Source organism: Coregonus clupeaformis, unplaced genomic scaffold (assembly GCF_020615455.1).
Source record: "Coregonus clupeaformis isolate EN_2021a unplaced genomic scaffold, ASM2061545v1 scaf1317, whole genome shotgun sequence".
NCBI lineage: Eukaryota > Metazoa > Chordata > Actinopteri > Salmoniformes > Salmonidae > Coregonus > Coregonus clupeaformis.
In genome coordinates, this window is record NW_025534771.1 from 90092 (window position 1) to 110809 (window position 20718).

The following is a 20718-nucleotide window of genomic DNA, read 5'->3' on the forward strand; positions in this document are numbered from 1 at the left end:
CTGAAAGAAAATCTCCTCACATTTATTATCATTAGATATCTCGTCTTTCCCAGACTACCATGTGTAGTCCCATGTTATCTGTATACGGTCACTATTTTGTATGTTCTTTTACAGCAACATTCATCCATAAACATTTGACAGTTCCAAGGCATCCTTATTATCGGGAATGAATTTATTGAAATTGGAACAAGTAACATGAAACCAATAGCTGTCAAAATTATCTACATGTATATTATGCATCGTTGTAAAACATGAGACAATGTAAATGAGTCAATAATGCTACAGTTATAGGTTTTGAACAAAGGGAGAGAAGTCCAAGCTTAAAATACTGACTTTACTAAAACAATTGTTCAGTGGCTCCGTGCATAGTATATAAAATAAAATGACACCGGGGCTTGACACAATGATCCACTTCGACCAACCGCATCACACACGATTGGATGACTCATCATGAAAAACGAACATGAGTAAAACATCTTAAAACAAATCAGTGTACAAAACTCAGTACATAATGAACTTCAGATAGGAAATGTATTACAGACGCAACACATTGAAATTCCATGTTTTACAGAAGAGATTGATTACTGAAACTATTCTAAACTTTTGAATGGAATTTACAAATTCACTGAACTCTACTACAGTTCAAGACAAACCAACATATATAGCAGCAGTATGCATTTTTACATTTAGCAGATGCAGTAGTGAGTGCATACAATGTCATACTTTTCGTACTGGTCCCCCGTAGGAATCAAACCCACAACCCTGGCTTTGCAAGCGATATGCTCTACCAACTGAGCAAAACAGGATGCAAACAGTATGCATAAGGCAAGTTCAAAGTGCTCATTGTATCATTCTTAGTCAATGGTCCAGTTCCACTACCCGACATCAGGTAAAACACAGACAGTAAGGTGCACATTTGTATCACACCATCCCAAACCCTCACACTGGCAACAGAAAGTTCTAGCATGCACCCACATTTCATTAAAAACAAAACCGGCTTTGTTCTTTAATACCAATTGCCAGAACATGCCAAGTGCTTGGGAAGGTCACAACCCTTTCACTCTTTAGAGTCAAATACATTTGGTCCATTGTCTTACTAACCCTTTCCAAGTACCAAACAGTAAGAACTATCATAGTCGGTTTGTACGCTTTGAAGCCCATCTGTCCATGTCTGCATAAGGAGGCCTTCCCAGTTCACTGTCGAGTGCAACCAGGGTCGTATTCATTAGCGCACACGGTAGCAAAACGTTTTGCAACAGAAAACAAGCATTTCTATTTGGACAATTTCAGGTAGTCCCTCGCCGTTTTGGTCTGTTTGTTTCCATGTCGTGCCTAGTGAATACGACCCAGTCTGATACCCATTTGGGTTGGCAGTTGGCCCTCTCAGTAGATGGTCAGGCTAACTGAGCGGTTCATCTTCTTGCCGAGGAGCCTGGAGCTCCTGCTGGACTGGAGGGTGGAGCGCGTCAGGACCCTATCGGAGGTCAGAACCTTCTCCTCCGCGGCTACTTTGGCCTGCTGGGCCTTCTTCAGCTCCCTGCACGAGAGAAAAACACATTGTTAGAGAAGCCATTGATAACTACCAAGAAAATAGTAATTACATCTGAAATGGATTCCTGAATCCTTAAAGAGTAGGTAGCATCATGTAATTTCTTCACAAAACTAACACTATGTCGTAGTATTCTCCCCAACAGTCATACTTACGATACGATAACAAATGAAAAAGTAAGGAAAGCCTTGAGACATGACATATGAAGAGTGTACGTACTTCTGCAGAAGCGCATTTTTGAACTTCTCTGCGTTGAGTTCCACACGGAGCTGGTCAGCGCTCATGCGGGAGGCAGTGAGGAGGACGGGGTGCTTGGTGAGGGAAGATGCAGACGGCCTCCTGGCAGGGTCAGGGTGGATCATCAACTGCAGCACACAGAGAAGACATTAATACCACTAATTAAACATTATTACTAATGCCTGTCCTGCACACAAACCACCATTGCAGAATGAAGCACTGCATCCAATATATGCACACTATGTAGGGAAAGTGTGCCGTTTGGAACGCACCCCTTGTCGTTTCTAGTCATACCTTCAGTAAACTTAGGAATTCCTGTGAGAGCACTTGAGGTATCGCAGGTAGTTTTCCTTGTCTGATGTCATGCCACTTGTGACCATTAGTTGGGAGTGGTTCAGCTCCTGAGGCACTGATCACAGTCAGTGATAGGGCAAAAATATCTGCCCTGGTGAGGTTTCTGTAGTCCTGAAAAACATGTTGGTTCAGTTTTGTTACGTCACATAAGATGGATTTGGAATAATTTAACAAATGAGGTGGTATGGGGGAGGAGGAGTTATCCAATTACCTCTTGTAAGACTTCATTGGCCAGATACCTGCTGTCCCCTTCTTCAACTTGAGGATTGTCCATCCTGGTCACATGGCCAAGATCACCTGAGGGAAAAATACAAAAACATTAGAATCAGGCTGCCTGGTCGACAAGTCCACTCAATTATTAGCTTGTTTCATTTGCATGACCTTATACTTTTTAAGTACCTATTTTGTAAACAACATTTGTATTTGGTCCTTCATCATCGTCAAATTCACCGACACACACCACAGTCCTCCGGGATAAGAAGATGTTGCCTGAGAAAAAGTAAGGCACAGCAAGTGTTAAATCATAAATATTCAATTTGATTCAATAGCGGAGCTGTATCCAAACCTCTGCAGCTACTTACTTGGCTTGATGTCCATGTGAACCAGTGAGGTGGAGTGAATGTACTTCAGTCCACGGGCCACCTGAAGGAGAAGGTCCTTGAGGTCCAGCTGAGAGAAGAAGCGCATGGTTCTGTAGTTCTCTGTGACCACGTCTGCCAGTGTGCCGCCGTTACAGTACTCATTCTGTATGAGCATATGGTCATCCTCTGACCAGGCAGAGTAGTACCTCACCACATGGGGGTGCTGTCCCAAGACAGCGTGGGCGTACACCTCCCGGAGTGCATTCTGTCTGAGGAAAACAGAACACAATATTAGCACAAAAATGACATAGCATTAAGGTGAATTAGTCGTTTCAATTTATACGTGGATTGTCAACTTTTCAAAATCCATGGGCTTCTCTTACTCGTCTACAGATCCAGCGAGGGGCTTCTTTGAGCGTTTGATGGCGTAGATGCAGCCATCAAGTCTTTTCACACATTTGAAGACAGAGCCAAACTCCCCAGACCCTATCTTCTCCAGCTCATGAAACTCTGTGGCATATCTTGACATCATGTTGCTATCCAGAAGAGTCATTCTCTGCAAGAAAAGGACAGCGTTGCTTAGACACTTATCTAAAGCACAATGAGTGTGTGTAATAAAGCTATATTAGTGATTACAAAAATGTACCTTTGACGGTGGAATGATGTCCTCTTCACACTCTGCATCACTGGCTTCCATGTCCTCTCCACATGAGCTGTAGAGACAAAGGAAAGTAACCAAAATGTGTTATATCACATTTCAACCACTGGAGGGCAGACAATCCCTACAAGTGCCCCTTGTGAGTGTGACCATGTGGCTTTAGGTTGCTGCCAACAAGCATGCAATAGTCAACCGATTTAACGCACACTGCAGAAGCATGTCTGAATCTATTGTCAACTAAGAATAGGCCATGCTCCATTTACACCAACAGAAATAAGTATCTCCCAATTCTAAGAGACTTTTTTTTGAGTTGTCTAACAGTCAGAGGAACTCGAGTTGTGGCATGGTAGTAAAATATGATCTACTTTACAACACTTGGCAAACCGCAACTACTTTTGAGTTTTAGAAAATGGTTCAGACAAACAAGAGTTCCACAACTACCTTAGGATAGGGGAGAGCATAAAGAGGAAATGGAGTTCATTATAGGTCAGTCCCATTAGAGTCCCACTCCCACAAAATCCCAATGTAACAGCTGGTAGATAATGACATCAGTACAAGGTTCTTCTCTTACTCATTCCTGTGTGATCTCTTTCTGTTGTTCCTTTGTAACGTTGCTGTCTGGATCAGTAATGAGTCAGGGGTGAATGGATTGATGTTGATCATGGGTGTCTGTCTACTCCTGCTGTCTGTGTGTGTTCTTCCTGTTGAGTCCCCATTCATGTAGACACCTACTCCTACCCGGTGGACTGTGGATCCTGTGGCCTCTGCCCTGGCTCTGGACAACAGACTCTGAAAGGGAAATGATGTTGCATTAGATAAGAATAACATTTTTATGGTTGGTGAGGGTCATATGAATACAAATAATAGGAAAAATAAGTCACAAGGAGATCAATGATTCAGGGAAAACTCAACTCTCCCATTGCCCTTAACAAATGGTAATAGAGACTATTCTTCAGTCTCATGTTCAAACATGTTGAAGACAGAAATATAACTCTTGCACAGTGGCTGGTTATCTCTGGCTGAAAACTTTAAAATATATAATTTGATCTGACCTTATATTATGGATCTGAAAGAATAATTTGAGAACAATAACATGTTACTGTAGTTAACCCACCTTCGGTGTGTGGGGGACATCAAATAGCCGGAGTTTTCTGAAGGTTTTATGGGGCGGCGTGTCCGGACAATCAGGAATGGGAGAGCTCCCATCCTCCTGATTGTCGGAAAACTCCGGGGACGAGCTGTTGTAGTTCTTATAGTAGGGCCGGGTCCCTTTTCTAGGAGAAGGGGACCCCTTCATCAAGTAAGTCCCTGGTGATTTTAGGGGAGAAAGACATCCAAACCCCTCCTCATCCCAAAGTTCAACGCGATCCTCCGCCGTAGGTATCTTCATGGTGCTGTTACAGACGTCTTGGTTTAAGTTGGAGTTCTGTCTCGGCGATTGCACTGGAGAGTACATTTCGGCGAGGCGAGACTCGACTCCAATGCTGTTGTTGCCATCGTCCTCGCCGTCGCTCTGGTTGAAGTCTAGTCTCTGTCGAATAGGTCCCATCTTCGGGGACGTACTGACAAACATTCGGCAACTGTAACTCATCACTTCCCAGGCGCAGTAACGTTGGCTGTAACGTAAAAGTGGCTAGCGGCGTTAATCTTTTTTCAAATTATCCCGAGTAGCTTGACATCTGTGTGCCCATGGCGCTACAATCTTGAGTCAATTCGTAATCCAAAATGACGTTGCTAGCAAGAAGCTAGCTAAGTAATTTAGCTAACGTTCGCTCACTAGCTTTGTAAGTAAAGAGGTTAGCTAGCTAGCTTCGTCCCATAAGGAGCAGCACGCCGTACTGGCAAACGCACGATAAATTATGCTGAGCGCTTATTTACTACAAAAAAACAAAATAATTACTCTAGTACTTGTGTCTAGCTGTCAAAATACTTAAAACACAGGTAAAATAATGCAGTCGACTGTTTGTTTACCCGAAATATTGTTGTCACAACTTCTTCTGCCCATACTGCTCCGTGACCGTTGGCAGAATTATTCCGATCTTCAGCCAATGAGAACACATTCCTGAAGTTTGAAACGTGGGCGTTACTTCCTCTGAAGCAAAGTTTTACGTCACTAAGTAAATTTCTAAGACGAACGTCACTTTGGCGCGAATTGAATCCTTTGATCTTTTTCATCCTTTGAGGCGTTTAATTAATTTGTCCGCAACATTTTTTTTTTTTATTTCACCTTTATTTAACCAGGTAAGCCAGTTGAGAACAGGTTCTCAGAAGTCAGAAATACAACAGAAAATATATATACAGTGTGTGCAAATGTAGCAAGTTATGGAGGTAAGGCAATAAATAGGCTATAGTGCAGAATAATTACAATAGTATTAACACTGGAATGCTAGATGTGCAAGAGATTATGTGCAAATAGAGATACTGGGGTGCAAAAGAGCAAAATAAATAACAATACAACATTAGTCCCCCTTGTGCTGTATTGTAATTAATTGCCCTTGATCGGATTAGCTGATCGTCTAGCATTCATAATAGAAGTTGATTATTTCTGATATTGCTTGGTATATCATTAAGTATTTACACAAAAAGCCAATATGCCCAAAAATCATAAAAAATCTTATGTTGATAAGAATTGTCAACTGCTCATATAATAGTTTGAGTTGATGACGTAAATATGTGGTAGAAACATTTTAAGCTCTTGCATAAACAAATCATACTGAGTCTTACACATACAAATAAATTCAATAAAATACTAATCAATATCCTGTTTCAATTGTAATTAAGTAGATTTCAGATGATAAATCCACAACATTATCACAAAAACAATTAGTGCAAATATACAGAATTGTACTGCTTTATTTAACAACCAACGTGTATCCATTATTTGTACATATTCAAAGTTAAAATATATGCTGGATTCAAAACATTGGCTATTTACTGTATATACACAGAATACAATATTCACACATGGAAAAAATGGTACCAAAAGTCCAAAAACACATTACATTTCATTCATGTAGAAACACACATCTTAATCAACAAAGTAATGGATGTTTCAGCATTACAGACTCTTTGTGCAGCCATATCAAAATATCTATTTACAAATCTTAATAAAGAATTCCATGTTTTGATTTAAGAACAATACCCTTGAGTCAGTAAACTGTAGAATTTGAATAGATCAGTTGTTCTCATCAAATAAAATATTTCAATAGAAGTCATAGTACTGAAAGGCTTATCTTCTCTAATCTTCCAATCCCATCTCTCATTTACATTACATTTACATCATTTAGCAGACGCTCTTATCCAGAGCGACTTACAAATTAGTGCATTCAACTTATGATAGCAAGTGGGACAACCACTTTTTTTATTCTTTTTTTTATGGGGGGGTGGGGGAGGGGGGGTAGAAGGATTGCTTTATACTATTCCAGGTATTCCTTAAAGAGGTAGGGTTTCAAGTGTCTCCGGAAGGTGGTCAGGTGACTGTCCTGGCGTCGTGGGGGAGCTTGTTCCACCATTGGGGTGCCAGAGCAGCAAATAGCTTTGACTGGGCTGAGCGGGAACTGTGCTTCTGTAGAGGTAGGGGAGCTAGCAGGCCAGAGGTGGATGAACGTAGTGCCCTCGTTTGGGTGTAGGGTCTGATCAGAGCCTGAAGGTAAGGAGGTGAGGTTCCCCTCAAAGCACCGTAGGCAAGCACCATGGTCTTGTAGTAGATGCGAGCCTCAACTGGAAGTCAGTGGAGTGTGCGGAGGAGCGGGGTGACATGAGAGAACTTGGGAAGGTCGAACACCAGACGCGCTGCGGCGTTCTGCATAAGTTGTAGGGGTTTAATGGCACAGGCAGGGATCCCAGGCAACAGCGAGTTGCAGTAATCCAGACGGGAGATGACAAGTGCCTGGATAAGGACCTGTGCCGCTTTCTGTGTAAAGTAGGGTCGTACTTTGCAAATGTTGTAGATCATGAACCTGCAGGATCGGGTCACCGCTTTGATGTTAGCAGAGAATGACAGGGTGTTGTCCAGGGTCACGCCAAGGCTCTTTGCACTCTGGGAGAAGGACACAATGGAGTTGTCAACCGTGATGGCGAGATCATGGAGCGGGCAGTCCTTCCCAGGGAGGAAGAGCAGCTCCGTCTTGCCGAGGTTCAGCTTGAGGTGGTGATCCGACATCCACACTGATATGTCTGCCAGACATGCAGAGATGCAATTCGCCACCTGGTTATCAGAAGGGGGAAAGGAGAAAATTAATTGTGTGTCGTCTACGTAGCAATGATAGGAGAGACCATGTGAGGATATGACAGAGCTAAGTGACTTGGTGTATAGAGAGAATAGGAGAGGGCCTAGAACTGAGCCCTGGGGGACACCAGTGGTGAGAGCACGTGGTGCGGAGACAGATTCTCGCCACGCCACCTGGTAGGAGCGACCTGTCAGGTAGGACGCAATCCAAGAGTGAGCAGCGCCGGAGATGCCCAACTCGGAGAGGGTGGAGAGGAGGATCTGATGGTTCACAGTATCAAAGGCAGCGGATAGGTCTAGAAGGATAAGAGCAGAGGAGAGAGAGTTAGCTTTAGCAGTGCGGAGAGCCTCCGTGACACAGAGAAGAGCAGTCTCAGTTGAATGACCAGTCTTGAAACCTGACTGGTTTGGATCAAGAAGGTCATTCTGATAGAGATAGCAGGAGAGTTGGCTAGAGACGGCACGCTCAAGAGTTTTGGAGAGAAAATAAAGAAGGGATACTGGTCTGTAGTTGTTGACATCAGAGGGATCGAGTGTAGGTTTTTTGAGGAGGGGTGCAACTCTCGCTCTCTTGAAGACGGAAGGGACATGGCCAGCGGTCAAGGATGAGTTGATGAGCGAGGTGAGGTAAGGGAGAAGGTCTCCGGAAATGGTCTGGAGAAGAGAGGAGGGGATAGGTAAAGCGGGCAGGTTGTTGGGCGGCCGGCCGTCACAAGTCTCAAGATTTCATCTGGAGAGAGAGGGGAGAAAGAAGTCAAAGCATAGGGTAGGGCAGTGTGAGCAGGACCAGCGGTGTCATTTGACTTAATAAATGAGGATCGGATGTCGTCAACCTTCTTTTCAAAATGGTTGACGAAGTCATCCACAGAGAGGAAGGAGGGAGGGGGAGGAGGAGGAGGATTCAGCAGGGAGGAGAAGGTGGCAAAGAGCTTCCTAGGGTTAGAGGCAGAGGCTTGACATTTAGAGTGGTAGAAAGTGGCTTTAGCAGCGGAAACAGAGGAAGAGAATGTAGAGAGGAGGGAGTGAAAAGATGACAGGTCCGCAGGGAGTCTAGTTTTCCTCCATTTCCGCTCGGCTGCCCGGAGCCCTCTTCTGTGAGCTCGCAATGAGTCGTCAAGCCACGGAGCAGGAGGGGAGGACCGAGCCGGCCGGGAGGATAGGGGACATAGAGAGTCATAAGATGCAGAAAGGGAGGAGAGGAGGGTTGAGGAGGCAGAATCAGGAGATCGGAGGGAGAAGGATTTAGCAGAGTAGCGGGAGAGAGAGCGCGAAGGTTGCGACGGCACATTACCATCTGAGTAGGGGCAGAGTGAGTAGTGTTGGAGGAGAGCGAGAGAGAAAAGGATACAAAGTAGTGATCGGAGACTTGGAGGGGAGTTGCAGTGAGATTAGTAGAAGAACAGCATCTAGTAAATATGAGGTCAAGTGTATTGCCTGCCTTGTGAGTAGGGGGGGACGGTGAGAGGGTGAGGTCAAAAGAGGAAAGGAGTGGAAAGAAAGAGGCAGAAAGAAATGAGTCAAAGGCAGATGTAGGGAGGTTAAAGTCACCCAGAACTGTGAGGGGTTAGCCATCCTCAGGAAAGGAACTTATCAAGGCGTCAAGCTCATTGATGAACTCTCCAAGGGAACCTGGAGGGCGATAAATGACAAGGATGTTAAGCTTGAATGGGCTAGTGACTGTGACAGCATGGAATTCAAATGAGGAGATAGACAGATGGGTCAGGGGAAAAAGAGAGAATGTCCACTTTGGAGAGATGAGGATTCCTGTGCCACCGCCGCGCTAAAAAGATGCTCTCGGGGTATGCGAGAACACATGGTTAGACGAGGAAAGAGCAGTAGGAGTAGCAGTGTTTTCTGTGGTAATCCATGTTTCCGTCAGCGCCAAGAAGTCGAGGGACTGGAGGGTAGCATAGGCTGAGATGAACTCTGCCTTGTTGGCCGCAGAATGGCAGTTCCAGAGGCTGCCAGAGACCTGGAACTCCACGTGGGTCGTGCGCGCAGGGACCACCAGATTAGAGTGGCAACAGCCACGTGGTGTGAAGCGTTTGTATGGCCTGTGCAGAGAGGAGAGAACAGGGATAGACAGACACATAGTTGACAGGCTACAGAGAAAGGCTACAATAATGCAAAGGAGATCGGAATGAAATTAACTAAACATCTGGGAAAGCGAGAGAGCGGGGCCTCCCTCACTTATGTTTCACTGAAACACCCAAATATAACTCTCCCAACTTCCACCTCAGAAACTATCATTGTTGTATACTACAGTGGTTCAATGTTTCTAGGAAAGAGTTAGTCTATTCCTAGTTTTAATGACTCCAACCTAAGTGTAACTTTAACTGTAACTCACCATTTGCCCTCTATGAATTATTGTACAGTTAAACAAAGCAGTCTTCTGTGGGAAGCATTGGAGTCAACATGGGCCAGCATCCCTGTGGAACACTTTCGACACCTTGTACACTCCATGCCTGACGAGTTGAGGCTGCTCTGAGGGTAAAAGGGGGGGTGCAACTCAATATTAGGAAGGTGTTCCTAATGTTGTGTACATTCAATGTATAAAGTTTGTATGTGAAAACTATTTAAAATGCATACTTTCAGTTCTTCCAAACTCCAGTGGTGGAAAAAGTACCCAATTGTCATACTTAAGTAAAAGTATAGATACCTTAATAGAAAGTTACTTAAGTAAAAGTGAAAGTAAAATACTATTTGAGTAAAAGTCTAAAAGTATTTGGTTTTAAATATACTTAAGTATCAAAAGTAAAACGTAATTGCTCAAATATACTTAAGTATCAAAAGTAAAAGTAAAAGTATAAATCACTTAAAATTCCTTATATTAAGCAAAGTACGGATAGCCAGGGGCACACTCAGATATTATTTATAAAAGATGCATTTCTGTTTAGTGAGTCATTAGGAATGACCACGTGTTCTCTTGATAAGTGGTTGAATTTGACAATTTTCCTGTCCTGCTAAGCATTCAAAATGTAACAAGTAGTTTTTGTTATCAAGGAAAATGTATGGAGTAAAAAGTACAATATTTTCTTTAGGAATGTAGTGAAGTAAAAGTAAAAGTTTTCAACAACATAAATAGTAAAGTAAAGTACAGATACCTAAAAAAAATGACTTAAGTAGTACTTTAAGGTATTTTTACTGAAGTACTTTACACCACTGCCAAACTCACTTCACTCGCGCATAAGAGGAAGGCTTGCACTACTGGTGCTGGTACATGCACAGATCAAACACACTGCTGGAACGCCGATTAAGCTGTTTACATGTACTAATGCCATACTCGGCCCTCGGCCATAATCAGTTTAATATTTAATTATTAGTGTGCATGTAAACATACTCAGTGTATGGTGCCATGGGTATAGAGGTGTGTAGATGTAGAGGGATAAATGGGGTTGTTGAGACATGAATTAAGAGAGGTTGCTTACATAGAAATAGAATGAATATGGTCATTCTAGTTTAGTATTTGCTAACCTGTTGGGTAGTCAAGTGTGATCAAACGCACATCCTTTAGAGGGGTGCAGTGCTGAAAAAAGTAAGTATAAAATAAATACAGCCTGCACACTCATAAGCTCCACCACACACCTTTATTCACAAACAAACAACTTTTGATCCTTTAAGCCATTTCCTGTAAATGCCATCTGATTCATGTATTATTATGACAACCACTTTTGGGTATTAACATACGTTTTGTCTACCTGATATAAATGTCTATACAGTTATAATATTCAATAAATAAATACATATACACAGCATATATAAGAATCCCCTTTCAACCTAAATATGTATAGACCACCCTAATTGATGCTTGTCCTATGTCTATAAATATGGGTGTGGTACACTTCCGGTGAAATTACTAAATTAGTGTGTAGGCTCCATTTCTTTTATACTAACCTGTTGGGTTCCATCGGGGTGTGTTATGAGCTGCACATGCTGCTGACCAATGGCCTCAGTCTCAGTCATCTGTTCCAAACAGGACTCCTCCTCCTGCTCCTCCTCAACCGGGGCAAAATTAACTGAGGGATCATCGATGGCCTCTGAATCACATGGAATAACAACAATGACATTTCTCAATAATCGTCTCGTGACTCAGTCATTATTCTGGTTGCAGTCCTGATAAGGGCATAACAGCAGTCAATGATTCACTGTGAGCAACCTTTAAACACTGTGCCGTGAGGTATACGTCAGACTTCAGAGGTAATCTACAGGTAACTGCCAAAATAAAGGAAACGCTTGAGTAAATTAGGGATACAAAGTATATTGAAAGCACAAAGTGGATACGTTTCTGTGTCCCTTTCAGAGTGAGTGACACATTGACTTTATATAGTGTACCAAGAGTTGTTCCCTCGCTTACGGCCATACCAGCCTGAATACGTCTGATCTCGGAAGCTAAGCAGGGTCGGGCCTGGTTAGTACTTGGATGGGAGACCGCCTGGGAATACCAGGTGCTGTAAGCTTTTTGTCCCAGTAGAGCGTGCTCTTGTGTCATGGAGCAACTGCCTTTTATTTATCACCCTAATAATATCATGTATTTTTATTGGACTAAATGCAGTTTGTATGTGCTTCCCTGCCCTGCCCTGATCAAATTAAATAATAGACAGTGCGTTTCCCTCAAAATATATGTGTCATGGAGCAACAGCCTTTTATTTATCACCCTAATAATATCCTGTATTTTTATTGGACTAAATGCAGTTTGTATGTGCTGTCCTAACCTGATCAAATTAAATAATAGACAGTGTGTTTCCCTCAAAATATAGAAAGTACATTCAGCCATTGTTTTTAGTCGGTTCATTAAGTTGCACGGAAATACTAATCACTGATACATTTTGTTCATGTCTTTAGATAGTGTACCAAGAGTTGTTCCTGCGCTTAAGGCCATACCAGCCTGAATATACCTGATCTCGTCCGATCTCTGAAGCTAAGCAGGATCGGGCCTGGATAGTACTAGGATGGGAGACCTCCTGGGAATATCAGGTGCTGTAAGCTTTTTGTTCCACTAGAGAGTGCTCTTGTGTCATGGAGCAACTGCCTTTTATTTATCACCCTAATAATATCATGTATTTTTATTGGACTAAATGCAGTTTGTATGTGCTGTACTAACCTGATCAAATTAAATAATAGACAGTGCGTTTCCCTGAAAATATAGGCAGTACATTCAGCCTTTTTTCTTTAGTCTGTTCATTTAGTTGCATGGAAATACGAATCACTGATACATTTTGTTCATTACTTTATATAGTGTACCAAGAGTTGCTCCTGCGCTTACGGCCATACCATCCTGAATATGCCTGATCTCGTCCGATCTCGGAAGCTAAGCAGGATCTGGCCTGGTTAGTACTAGGATGGGACACTGCCTGATAATACCAGGTGCTGTAAGCTTTTTGTTCCACTAGAGAGTGCTCTTGTGTCATGGAGCAACTGCCTTTTATTTATAACCCTAATAATATCGTGGTCTCTAGCTCACTGCACCAGCAGGAGTGGGTTCGATCCCCGGGACCACCCATACACAAAAATGTATGCACGCATGACTGTAAGTCGCTTTGGATAAAAGCGTCTGCAAAATGGCATATTATTATTATATTATTATGTATTTTTATTGGACTAAATGCAGTTTGTATGTGCTGCCCTGCCCTGCCCTGATCAAATTAAATAATAGACAGTGCGTTTCTTTCAAAATATATGTGTCATGGAGCAACTGCCTTTTATTTATCACCCTAATAATATCATGTATTTTTATTGGACTAAATGCAGTTTGTATGTGCTGTCCTAACCTGATCAAATTAAATTATAGACAAAGCGTTTCCCACAAAATATAGGCAGTACATTCAGCATTTGTTTTTAGTCAGTTCATTAGGTTGCACGGAAATTCGAATCACTGATACATTTTGTTCATGTCTTTATATAGTGTACCAAGAGTTGCTCCTGCGCTTACGGCCATACCAGCCTGAATATACCTGATCTCGTCTGATCTTGGAAGGTAAGCAGGATCGGGCCTGGTTAGTACTTGGATGGGAGACCGCCTGTGAATACCAGGTGCCGAAAGGTTTTTGTTCCACTAGAGAGTGCTCTTGTGTCATGGAGCAACTGCCTTTTATTTATCACCCTAATAATATCATGTATTTTATTGGACTAAATGCAGTTTGTATGTGCTGCCCTGCCCTGCCCTGCCCTGATCAAATTAAATAATAGTCAGTGTGTTTCCCTCAAAATATATGTGTCATGGAGCAACTACCTTTTATTTATCACCCTAATAATATCCTGTATTTTTATTGGACTAAATGCAGTTTGTATGTGCTGTCCTAACCTGATCAAATTAAATAATAGACAGTGCGTTTCCCTCAAAATATAGGCAGTACATTCAGCCTTTGTTTTTAGTCGGTTCATGAAGTTGCACGGAAATACGAATCACTGATACATTTTGTTCCCTCAAAATACATGTCATTTATTATTAGGGTGACACAAGAGATGCTATGTCTGTTCCATGGGGTCTCACTGATAGAGCGATGTCTGTGGAATTAACAATACAACTCTATGGTTCAGAGGAAGAGAGAGAGAGAGAGAGAGAGAGAGAGAGAGAGAGAGAGAGAGAGAGAGAGAGAGAGAGAGAGAGAGAGAGAGAGAGAGAGAGAGAGAGAGAGAGAGAGAGAGAGAGAGAGAGAGAGAGAGAGAGAGAGAGAGAGAGAGAGAGAGAGAGAGAGAGAGAGAATCTGTATCATATAGTATTATATTATCACAGTTTTTCCCAACTCCAGTCCTCCAGTACACATTTGTATTGTAGCCCTGGACAAAAACACCTGATTCAGATGTCAAGGGCTTGATGATTAGTTGACAAGTACAATCAGGTGTGCTTGTCCGGGGCCACAACAAGATATGTATTGTTGGGGGCAGTGGAGGCTGCTCATAAGTGGAGGACGGTTCATAATAATGGCTGGAGTGGAATGGCTGGAATGGAGTGAATGGAATGGTATCAAACAGATGAAAACCATGTTGTTGATACCATTCCATTTACTCCATTCCAACCATTATTATGAGCTGTCCTCCCCTCAGCAGCCTCCACTGGTTGGGCGTACTCGAGGACCGGAGTTGGGAAACACTGTAGTAGAGTATAAAAATGTTTTGTCTATCAAACCCATTCATTGTTTCAGAGTCTCGTACCAAGCTGTATATATTCTTCCCATGATGGCTCATAGTGTCTCTGATTGCTCAGGGGACATTCATACATCACTGTCTTATTGCTCTCCCTCTGCAGCTAGACACTAATGAGAAACAGTTGACTGTTCATTCCAGCCCTCAGTCATACACCCACACACACATACACACACACACATACACACACACACACACAGATATGCATGTGCACCCACGCATGCATGCATAGGAACGCATGCACACACACATTAATGCAGACACGGACACACACAAACATAGGCATGCATGCATAGGCATGAGCGCATGTACGCAAGCGCACGCACGCACACACACACACACACACACACACACACACACACACACACACGCACACACACACACTGTCCATCATGTCCTATGAGCAGGGTAAAGACAGAGCCAGCAAAAACAGCAGCTGACAGACCGTAATAGAGCCTGGCTGTCAATGTGTTGTCAGGAGTATCCCCCTGAGGATAGACTGGTCACTTAAAGCCAATATTACTCTTGATAGGTGTTAGCCTGGTGTTACAGTACAGTGAGGGGAGCTCGGCCAGGTCAAGGGATTCTCATAGCTCAGGATCTAGAATAGCCCCTGGCATAGATAGCCTACCGAAGTGTGAAAAGAGTGTGGATCTCTATTAATTGTCCTCACTGTAGTAATACTTATCTAACTGTGCAGTCTTATGAAAAGTACTTGGATTAAAATGATGATGTAATCTTTTATTTCACGGACATGTTGGAGGTGTGTTTGAGCGTCCAGTGAACCTCATCAATGTTACAGTCTCTAGAGCAGAGAAATGGCTTCTCTCAATGTCCTTGTAGCTAGATCACTGTGATGCCCTGACCACTTCATGTGGATAGAGGAGTGGGTGTGTGCGTGGGTATTTTTGTGTGTGTAGGTGTGTGTCCGTGCATGTCTGTATGTACATGCATGTCTGTTTGTTTGTACACCTGGGTGAGAGAACCTTTGATCCTCTTATTGGGGGAGTTGAATATTTGAATTCATAAATGGACACATCTCACCATCCCTTGTACTGTCTCTCCTCTATCCACCCATTCATCCCCCCTCTCTCTTCTCTCTCTCCCCTTTCAGAGTTAATATGTTCTGCGTCTTTTCTAGATTAACAATCATCAAAAATACATGTACAGTGTCTATGTTATGTTGATTTAATTCAATGTCTACTTTATCAACAGTATGTTGATGTCAGGCTGGTCTTTGTTGTGGAGAGTGCACTCATGTAGGACTAAGATGTTTCTCAGGTTAAAGATAGAGCTTGGCTGTAGCCTAAAACGATGTGCTGCAACTACTTCTCTCAGCTCATTATCCATGCATGTAGGCCACTGGAATATGCAGCTCTGGGGAGGCTGTACATCTGGTGACCGCAGGCATGACAGAGACAGAAAAGTGCAGTTTGACAGAAATCGTACCTGTGAGAATTCATAAAATAACTACATTCTCAAAGTCATGGATAAAGCTCACTATTCTGTCACCCTTCAAGATGATAAAACGACAAGATCACGCTCCAGAGTTATCTTACAAGGACTACATCATGATGTGTGAAAACATGAGGTACATACAGTATGTGTGGTACTCCATTACTCTGATGACACCAATATATCCTCCCTGCTGTAATATAGGCAAAGAGAATGAGGCTGTAGTATGATAATGTTCCTATCGTCCCTATTTAGGTTGACTTATTTCACCAATCTCCCTGTAATCTGTTGGAAACCCACCAGTAACACAGCACCTTCAGGCCGCTCAGATATGTGGTGATATGTGGGCTCTATTTTAAGCATGTGAATCAAAAATAATTAGGCCCTGAGATTGCGAGGCGTTATTAAAATGCTAAACAGTTGAAGGGGTGGATAACAAGACAATCTAAACCTCATCAGGACATGGGAGGGAAGGACAGAGGGAGAAAATAGAACATGTCTGCTTTGTATTCACTGTGGGTGATTGTTATTTCATATATTACATAATGTAATATGCCCATGGATCATTATTGACCAAATTAACTCAATGCTGATGTATTCACTCTTCCCTACCTGTAGTGGTTTGATATATTTTTTGTTTATGTATTAGTTTTGGTGAATTCAAACACATATGCCTAACCTAAGCATGCTGCTTCCATATCAACAGTAGTGAACATTTGCTGCAGAAATATTAACTGTTTTTATTAATTGATCATAGTATAGCTTTTGCTATATTGAAATGTTCATTAGGCCTACAGCTCGGTCTCCACTGTCAACATGTAGTCATAAAGTGCTGCAAGCTCCAGTAGCTTTGCATCCTCATTGGCATTATCAGTAGCAGGGCTAGCGGAGGCAGCCATATCCTTCATCTCATTGTTATCTTCCTCATCCTCAGCGATGAGGGCTTTCAGGCTGGTCTCACTGACGGATTTCTCCATAGAGGTGTCTGTTAGGGTGGAGATCAAATCTTCAGCAGAGTCATCCTTCACATCCTCATCAGTAGCGATCATGTCCTTAGTGCTCTCAGGGGTCAGTGCCATGTCAGGAGTGGAGTTCTGGGTGCTTGAGTCTGATGTGTGAACCTCTGTCATGGTCTCTGATGACTGGGTGGTCACCATGGAGATCTGTCTCTGAGAGGTGGCAGTGGTCTGTGTGTCTGTGTTCATATCTGTTGTCTGTGTTTCTGTCTGCGCCTGTGTCGAAGTGTTGGTAGTGGATGGCTTTCTCTCTGTCCTAGTTGCCATAGACGAGGTGGTCAGAGGGACTCCAGGTAGCTGCCACTCCAGCGGGAGGATGGCCAGGTTCCTAGCCAGGGAGAACTGGGAGAGGGAGCTCTACCCGGAGGAAAAGGGGGGTTAGGTTGAGGTCAGAGGGGAAACTGCCTGGATGTGTGAATCTCTGTCTGTCCGTATAGTAAGTCAGGTTTCAGTAACTTACGTGGGCACATGGTAGAGTCGGAGAGTCAGGACTTATGTAAATATTCTCCACATGGGTCTTCACTTGCCGGGGTGTCCTTTGATTTGCCTGCATAAGACAATTGCAATACCCAATGATAAAACATTATGGGAAAGATCTTTTGCTCACAATAAAATATGATACAGCATGTTTGCTTGTCTCACAGAGTTTGGTCTTTGTCCCAAATTAGTTCCCTTGTCTGTTTCTGGTATTGTACTTCTGGGTTCGTGGTCTTGAGATGATTTCAATAGCTGGACTTCAGTCCAGTCTTTCTCCCTCCCTACCTTTCCATTACTCTTGTCCTTGACCTTTTTGGTTGTAACATCTCCTCCAGACCAGTCTGAGCCTGTTTAGATTAGACATTTTGATTTTGAAGACACATCTTTCCAAGTGGAGCAATATCATTCTATATCTAATCAACAGACAACCCATAACACTCACCAGTATCAGATGCATTATCTTCGTCCTGGTCCTTTTTACTCTGTCTGTGCTGAGAGGGACGAGTTTTCTTCAGCTTGACTTTCCCTCCACAGCAGAAGAGAGTGAACAGCTGCAGGGCCGCCACAGCTGGATAGATGCTCTGCTTCTTCTCTTTCTGCTGGGTCTCCTTTGCTTTCTTCACATGGGAGACCTCAGGGTCACAATCAGTACATCAGTTAGAAATCTACTGATATTTCAAACTACAATATCAATAGCCAATGAGCTCTAGTGTGTTTCCATGGCAAAATGTTACCCAATAATAACTAGGGTTAGTGCTATCCGAGATCCTTGAGACATCCCTACCCTAAACCCTAACCTTACCTCTACCCTTACCCTAACTCTAACCTTAACCCTTACCTTAACCATTTCAATTTCAACTTCAATGGGGGTAAGGTCAGAGCTGGGACGTTCCATGGATTCCGTTAAGACTTTTTTAACTAGTAGGGCCTACCCCATCCGAAGGGGGCATTGTGACATTATCACATTTGTCAAGCAGTGTCAAAGTATCAAATTCAACACAATATACTGTGTTTTCCTTATTGTGGTCATTATCAATTATCAAATGCATTGGCAAATCCTCATTGATAAGCAGGTTTGGATGTCTTACCGAGTTAGATCTTTGTTTAATGTCTTTTTCTGTTTCCGGTGTCGTTCTGCGTTTGTGGTCCTGCGATTTCTGAACTTCAATCCAAACTTTCTCTTTCCGAACCTTTCCTTTACTCTTGTCCTTGATCCTTTTCACATCACCTGCAGAATAGTCAGAGCCTGTAAGTGAAACATTTCCTCCAAGTGAAGCCTAAATAATTGTACTATGTAGCAGCACTAGTCAATAGACACCTCCTCACAGTCACCAGTATCAGAGTCATTATTGTTGTTCGTATCGTGTATCGTTGTTGCCTTTCTCCCCTCACCATTCTGGGAGGGATCAAATGGTGTCTTCTTCATCCTGACGCAGCTCAGCAGTGTAAACAGCTGAAGAAAGGTCAGGGCTGGAGGGATGCTCTTCTCCTTGGGTTTATTTTTATGTTTATGGGTCTCCTTTGGTTGCTCCCTAGGGGAGACCAGAGGGACAGGGTCACTAAGTGTCTGACCCATAACACGCTAGGGTAGTGTACTGTTGTAATCAATCAAATCAGTTATAGGTTGAGAGATGTAGCTAACACGCTCTTCCTGAGCTTGTCTAACAATTTTAATGTGGTCTGGGATTCTGTTAGAAGTGTGTTTCCGTGGCAACGTTATCTCATAATGTTCCCTTATAATAACTAGTGCTCCATCCCTGGTAAAGTGACATTGTGACATCATCAAGTTCCAGAACACTGGAGCAGCCTATTACTATAGACCTAGTCTGCCTGTATGTCTGTATGTCTGTCTGTACAGATGTAGGATCTTAATTTGATCACTCTTTTGTTGCTGAGATTTGTACTGCAGAGTAAGAAATGCAAACTTGTATTGTATTACAAAAGGCTTCTAAAGTTTGTCATTTCCATTTTAAAATGTCAGACTTGATTTGCCCAAACAGAAAATGTATCAACCCCTACAATAAATGTCCATTAATTATAATCCACATCATAATTCACATTTCCTGTTGCTGCATAATTATTTTCCTGCTGTAGCAAACTGGCTCAAATTAAGATCCTACATCTGTATGTCTGTCTCTCTCTTTCCTTCTCTCTCCATCTCTCTCTCTGCCTGCACTCATATTCAACCTCTGCCTTCACCCTATTGAAGCACTTTGTTTTCTCATCTATTGCCTGCCTGCATCATGTTGCAAGGAGACGGTGGCTGAGCACAGGTCAATCACTCCACATTGAGAATGATTATACAGTTGATTATCAAGTGCCACACTCAACATATTACTACTGTTGGCAATCAGAATACATACTTGTTGTAGTCCAAGAGTCTACTCAGTGAATACATGCAGGCCAGCGGGCAAGAGTCTATATTCACACCTCCTCTATGTCTGCACTATTAAAAGCAGATCGCCGCCACATGTAGCATAAGAGATAGGTAAACAGCCTTTATGCGACACCTTCATTATTCACCATCTTTGTCATCTGTATGGGAGAGCATGGGGAGGCAGTGCTGTGCTGCTATGCCTTAAAAGGCCACCAGAGAGCATAAAATGACTACATACAGTATGTCAATGACCAAATGTTGTATGTAAAGCAATCATGAATGGTTTTCTAATATACTGTTTAGTACAACACATATCATAAAATAGTCTACACATCACAACATAGGCTACACACAAGTGCAAGTTTCAGTGGGGTAACTGAATTGATTCCCTTCAAAAATGTCAGTCCATTTATCCAATGAATCCTCCTTTTTCTCCCTCTCTCTCTCTCTCTCTCTCTCTCTCTCTCTCTCTCTCTCTCTCTCTCTCTCTCTCTCTCTCTACTCTCTTTTATCCTCCCAAGACTGTTACATGTGTAATATGTTTTTTATCCAATGATAGTAAAGATCATTAATGTTGCCATTAATTTGAAAACGATAAAAAACTGCCAGTTCAGTGTTTGGCTACAGTTTAGCCCTGCAGCTC

At 42.7% G+C, this 20718-nt stretch overlaps 2 protein-coding genes, 1 non-coding gene and 3 pseudogenes across 3 annotated transcripts; 4 read left to right on the forward strand and 2 right to left on the reverse strand.

The window, feature by feature from the left end:
• Nucleotides 1–320: 320 nt before the first annotated feature.
• LOC121583029 (wee1-like protein kinase 1-A) lies at nt 321–5398 on the reverse strand. Its single transcript, XM_041899238.2, has 11 exons — nt 5351–5398; nt 4494–4995; nt 3951–4168; nt 3368–3434; nt 3105–3277; nt 2722–2990; nt 2540–2629; nt 2352–2437; nt 2081–2251; nt 1769–1914; nt 321–1537 (listed from the first exon to the last, which is right to left on the reverse strand). Exons 2-11 carry the CDS (start codon nt 4968–4970, stop codon nt 1384–1386), a joined length of 1851 nt encoding a protein of 616 aa, XP_041755172.2. The 5' UTR covers nt 4971–4995; nt 5351–5398; the 3' UTR covers nt 321–1383.
• Nucleotides 5399–11955: 6557 nt separating this feature from the next.
• Nucleotides 11956–12064, forward strand: LOC123486710 (annotated as a pseudogene).
• Nucleotides 12065–12474: 410 nt separating this feature from the next.
• LOC123486698 lies at nt 12475–12593 on the forward strand. Its single transcript, XR_006659461.1, has one exon. It is a non-coding gene; the product is annotated as a 5S ribosomal RNA (ribosomal RNA).
• Nucleotides 12594–12864: 271 nt separating this feature from the next.
• On the forward strand, nt 12865–12983 carry LOC123486705 (annotated as a pseudogene).
• A 547-nt stretch (nt 12984–13530) lies between these two features.
• LOC123486707 lies at nt 13531–13649 on the forward strand (annotated as a pseudogene).
• A 3289-nt stretch (nt 13650–16938) lies between these two features.
• LOC121566500 (papilin-like) lies at nt 16939–19274 on the reverse strand. The gene is made up of 7 exons (XM_045218013.1): nt 19031–19274; nt 18889–18944; nt 18787–18846; nt 18141–18330; nt 17984–18045; nt 17682–17768; nt 16939–17578 (listed from the first exon to the last, which is right to left on the reverse strand). Exons 1-7 carry the CDS (start codon nt 19272–19274, stop codon nt 16997–16999), a joined length of 1281 nt encoding a protein of 426 aa, XP_045073948.1. The 3' UTR covers nt 16939–16996.
• Nucleotides 19275–20718: the final 1444 nt, after the last annotated feature.